General features: G+C 56.3%; 1 protein-coding gene across 1 annotated transcript in view; it reads left to right on the plus strand.

Annotated features, from left to right (window-relative positions):
- Positions 1–5,490, plus strand: part of ADAMTS7 (ADAM metallopeptidase with thrombospondin type 1 motif 7) — a 35,800-nt gene that overhangs the window by 713 nt on the left and 29,597 nt on the right. Inside the window, exons 2-5 of the mRNA XM_027666695.1 lie at positions 519–868; positions 1,914–2,085; positions 4,028–4,224; positions 5,325–5,408. Coding sequence (XP_027522496.1) covers positions 519–868; positions 1,914–2,085; positions 4,028–4,224; positions 5,325–5,408 — 803 coding nt within the window. The remainder of the gene's footprint in view (positions 1–518; positions 869–1,913; positions 2,086–4,027; positions 4,225–5,324; positions 5,409–5,490) is intronic.

A 5,490-nucleotide genomic window follows, 5' to 3' on the forward strand; every position in this document is an offset into this window, starting at 1 on the left:
CCGGTGCCCCCCGGCTCCTCCCGGTTCTCCCGCGCTGCCCCCCGGCCGGGGAGGCTCCGGGGCACTCAGTGCCCAGGGGTTGCTTTGCCCCCGGAGACGGCGTGCGAACACCGTTTCCAAGTTGGGATTTGATTTTTTGCGGGTTTTTTTCGTTGTTTGGTTGGTGTTTTTTTTTACTGGCAGCTGGAGTTTTGCAGCGGGAGCGTGTGCACGGAAACCGGGACCAGCCCCGGCAGAGCGGAGCTCCGGAGCTGCCCGATCCCCCCGCCCCTCTCCACCCGATCCCTGACCCTGACCTTAACCCTGTCCCACGGCAAACCCCAGCCCTGACCCCCCGAGGGCACGAGGGGCAGGAGGGGTCCCTGCTCTTCGCTGCTCGGTGCCGTCCCAGTGGACACCAGTGACCTGATCCAACTGGTGTTTGGGTCCCTGCCGCGGGAGTTCACCCGGCGGAAGGAAGGGGTGGGAGAGGACAGGTGAGGAGCCCTGCAGGTAACCCCTGCACCCCCTCTCCCCAGAACCGCCCCCGCCGCCCCCTGGCAGCGACATCGTTCATCCCATCAAGGTTGACGAGAGCGGATCCTTCTTGTCCTACGACCTGACCCACCGAGCCCTTCACCGGAGGTCTCCTGCCTCCAGGAGCAAGTTCCCTGCCTTCTACGAGCTGCATTACAAAGGACAACCCCTGAAATTCAACCTGAGCCTCAACAGGAACCTCCTGGCCCCGGGCTTTGTCAGCGAGAGGCGGTTCGGGGGCATCGCCGGCGCCAAGATCCAGCGGCACACCTCCAACCCCTGCCACATGATCGGGGAGGTTCGGAGCCGGGCGGAGGGAGGGCTGGCTGCCCTCAGCACCTGCGATGGCCTGGTAAGTACAGCCCCGATCCATAACGATCCTTAATCCACAAGGAAGCAGGAGGAGCTAAGTCCCCCTTTCTGCTGAAAGCGATGGCAAAACTCCCGGCGGCAGCAGGGTCAGGATCCCAGCACGCAGGTCTGATGTGGCCGTGGATGAGCTGACTGTAAATTTCCCATGGATTCCAGTGGTTTGGGAACTCTCCGGGGCTGTGTTTCCTTGTTTGTGTCCAAATTCCCAAAGACAGCAATTCTCTGCCTTCTAGTACATAACTGTGTGGTTGTGAGGAGCACAGTGAGGGGCTCCGAGCTGGAGGTGTTAATGACAACACAGCTCGTGGGTACTGGAACTACTCCCTGTTTCCTGAACTCTCCCCTGCCTTGTTCCATTGTAGATATTTCCAAAGGTGATAGTGTGGAAGAGTAGCAGTTTTGGGGGAAGGGTGTAAAACCTCCCGTGGGTTCACAGAAGTGGTACCATGTAACTGGGGATGTGCAGATCCCCGTTCCCGAGGGGGCTATGGGATGATAGGGGCACTGGGGTTGGGAACCCCCCTGTGTCCCCAGCATGGGCATGGGACAGAGGGAGGGATCACCAGCAGTGCCTGTGCTGGTGTCTCCCAGTTTGGAGGGATGACAACTCCATGGGATCCTTGGTCTGCTGCTGCTCTCAGGTGGGGGCTGTGTTTGCTTTTTGAGCTTTCTGTGTTTGAATAAACAGCTTTCCACTGCCAGAGGGCAGAGTTAGATGGGATATTGGGAAGGAATCCTTCCCTGGGAGGGTGGGGAGACCCTGGCACAGGTTGCCCAGAGAAGCTGTGGCTGCCCCTGGATCCCTGGAAGTGTCCAAGGCCAGGCTGGATGGGGCTTGGAGCACCCTGGGATAGGGGAAGGTGTCCCTGCCCATGGCAGGGGGTGGAATGGGGTGAGCTTTGAGATCCCTTCCATCCCAAGCCATTCCAGGATTCTGTGATTCTGATGGTCACTCCCAGGCCCTTCAGTGTAACCCTGTGCTCGATGCAGGTGCCCTCACAGTGCCCCCTTGTCTCTCCTGCCAGAAAGGCGTGTTCCGGCTCCTCAACGAGGACTATTTCATCGAGCCCGTGGCCAGCAGCCCCCGGGAGGAGGGGGCAGCTCAGCCCCACAGGATATACAAGCGCCAGGCCCCCAAGGACGGGGCAGAGCAGGGCAGGAGCCCCCCAGCCCCCCGGGAAACCTGCGGCGTGCCAGGTACTGCCCCTTCCTCTGGCAATACTGGTGCCACCAGTGACTCAGTGTGTGCTGAACCCCAGTGTGTGCCTCTCGCTCTCCTCTCCTCCCAGCCCTGCAAGCAGGGAGATGATGGGCAGGCTGAGCCTTTGCTTTCATTCCCTTGAAAACTTCAGTTTAGACCTGCTGGGGTGTTGGACTTTGGGAGTGAAACCCAGTCACTGCCCAGGGGGTTCCTGCTGCAGGCAGAGAGTGTGTGTGGTTCCTTCTCTGTCCGGAGCACATGGGTTGGATAAACTCCCAAATGCAGGATTTCAAGTACTGAGGCTCAGTCCATTCCCAGCAGCTCAAGGGCACTGTACTCCTCGGTGAAGCTGCACCTTCCAGGCAGCACACCTTGGTTTGCTATTTCCTGGAGCTCTCTGCTTTCAGAAGCTGGGGGTTTTTTTGCTATGATCAGATTATTTTCAGGCATTCTTCTGATAATCTAAATTAATTATTTAATCTGTGGTAATAATCTTAATGGCTTCTTCAAGTCTTTGAAGTCTTTTCTTGACTCAAGTCTATTCTTGGCTTTGAAGTGTATTCTTGAAAATTAATTTCTCGGGGTGTACTATGGCCCGTGTGTAACTCATGTGGATCTCCCTTGCAGTCAGGGCTAGCAGGGTGGATGTGCTGGGCATGCCCTGGAAAGGAATCCCAAAGTCTGTGGGATTTTAGTGACTGCCACCCTTCCATCCTGCCCTGATGTACTGCTGGTTTGCTTTGCAAAGCACCACAACAGCCAGATGGTGCTGGGCTGCTGGGTGTTGTTTAGCTTCTGTCAGTACGTGGTGCAGCCTGTGTGTACAGCTGGGTGAGTGTTTGAGAGGGATCATCCCAAAGGAAAATGCCCCACGAGCCCCCCAGGATCCCTGGCACCCTCTGCTCTGCAGTACCCTCACGTCCTGGCTGGAAGCTCAGCAGCCAAGGACACAATGGAAACGAGCTCCAAGGAAGCCACTGCGATTAAACTGTCACAGTGGTATTAGCAATTCATCAAATTGTCCAGATAGTTGGGATTTTTCAGGCTGGGGGATCAAACGCCCTTTCACAGCTAACGTACAGTATAGCCCATAAAATGTAAAAGTCCATTGTTAGGGAAGAGAGGCTGAGCCTCCCAAACTGGTCGTGAAAGCGATTCCCACTGTGTGGGATGAGGTTTGTAAAGCCTTCGCCCAGCTTGGGGCTGACCCTGACCTTGATCTTGGAGCAGCGTCACAGGGAAAGGCTCCGCTGGAGAATTCCCAGTTGCTGGTGTGCGTGAGGAGCTCTCCTCCGCCTCCGGCCTCTGCTCAGCCCACTAAACATTCCCGTTGTTTCTCCTTGGGAAGGAGCAGAGTTCAGTCTCCATGTGCCTGAGGAAATCTCTGTGCTGTCCTGCCAGGTCTCGGCTCGCCCAGGGCACTGATGTCTGTGGGATTTGGCTCAAGACTTCAGTCCAGCTTTGGGGGCACAGAATTCATCCTGTTGGGAACTGTGCCTCCCTGAAAAATATAGATCTGGGATGATAATCCAAAATGTTGAGCCACCAGGGTTGTTTCTCAGGGTTTCTCAGGTTGTTTCTCAAGCATCTCTGCAGGGTTGCCTGTAAATTCCCGTGTCAGTACAAACCCTAAAACTCTGCTCTGGGAGGCTCCATGTTCCTTGTGGAATATTGCAAGCCCTGTTCCAGTCAAAGAAATTACTTCAAATGCTTTGTTTGTTTGTTTTTCTATCATGCTCATGTGCAGCAGACTGAGCTCAGAGTCTTCTGGAGCACAGAGCACAGCAAAATGCACATAAGTTATGGGTCTAAGTGTGGAGTCTTCTCCACACCAAAGGTTATTCCTTTGAACTAAAAAAAAAAAATAATCTATTTTATCAAAGTTGCAGACATTTTATCAAGAAAAAAAAGACCTTTTTTCCCCCTCTAATTCCTCAGAATCTCAGGAAAGCCTGGAGCGGTCTGAGAGGCGCAGGGAACGGTGGGAGCAGAAGCAGCACAGGAGGAGAAGAATTAGGCAGCGCTCCATCAGCAGGGAGAAGTGGGTGGAAACGCTGGTGGTGGCAGACACCAAGATGGTGGAGTTCCATGGCAGTGAGAACATCGAGAAGTACGTGCTGACCGTGATGAACATGGTGAGTCCTGGCCGGGCAGAGCCATAGTGTGACACGTGGAATCAGGGAATCAGGGAATGGTTGGGCTTGGAAGGGACCTCAGAGCTCATCCAGTTCTACCCCCCTGTGGACAGGGACACCTCCCAGCAGACCAGGTTGCTCCAAGCCCCGTCCAACCTGGCCTTGGACACTTCCAGGGATGGGGCAGCCACAGCTTCTCTGGGCAGAAGACCCCAGGGCTTGCCAGGACTCATCCCTGGTGGCACCTCAGCAAAGCTCTCATCACTCAGGCTCTTCCCACCCCCCTTGGCTTTGCTGCCCTGCTCAGTGCTCCAACCCCACGGAAGGACGGGTGGGTGGCAGCAAACCTGAGGCCAAAACCTCTGTGCAGGCAGGAGCAGCTGAGCCAACACCATTTCACCTTCCTGTGGGGCTCAGGGGCTGCTCCCTTCTGCTTCCCTCCATGAGATGGGGGAAGTGGCCTCCCAGGGAGGTCCCCCAAAGGGAGACATGCTCCAGGGAAGGGAGGTGGTTGGTGCCAGAGCTGGCACTGTCTGGGTTAGCAGGAGAGATGGGAACAGCTTTTCTGGGAAGGAGCACCAGACTGTGGTGGGAAGGTGGGGGAGTCTGCTGGTGCCACAGAAGAAGCAGATAAGTCAGGGTGAGTTAGTTCAGTCTGTTCCCTCTTCTGCTGCCGGGGCAGCACCTCTTTGCATTCCAGAAGAGAGCTTTGGCTGATGCCAGGAAAGGGTGGGATTGGGCAGAGGACCTCAGGTAACATCCCTGGATTTCTGGGAGGTGGTGAAGGCACCCAGAGAGCACCGAATTCCTTTGAGATGTTAAACACATCTCTTGGTGAGAGCAGAGGGGTTCCCCAGGCGTTTCGGGATGAGTTCCAGCCTCTGCACAGATCATATCCAGTGCAAATGGAAATCATCGCAGGCCTCGGTCCAGGCCCGTGTCTGTTCCTGCCTTGATTTGGGGAATTCCCCGAGATGTCGTCAACAGCCTCCAGCAGCTTCCCCTGGAGCTCGTGTTCCTGCAGAGGGACGTGCCAGCAGCCGTGTCCCGGGGCTGGGCTCTGTCCTGAGCCGTGTTTCCTTGGCATTCCCGTGTCACAGGTGGCAGGGCTGTTCCACCACGCCAGCATCGGGAACCCCATCAACATCGCCATAGTGCGGCTCATCCTGCTGGAGCACGAGGAGGTGAGAGCAAACAGGGTGACTCAGCCCGTCCTGGCAGCCAGGCTGGGATGCACTGGGAGCTGGCCTGGAAAGCCAGGCTGGG

The sequence above is a fragment of the Corapipo altera genome, unplaced genomic scaffold (assembly GCF_003945725.1).
Source record: "Corapipo altera isolate COAL_440 unplaced genomic scaffold, ASM394572v1 349, whole genome shotgun sequence".
Classification (NCBI taxonomy): Eukaryota; Metazoa; Chordata; class Aves; order Passeriformes; family Pipridae; genus Corapipo; species Corapipo altera.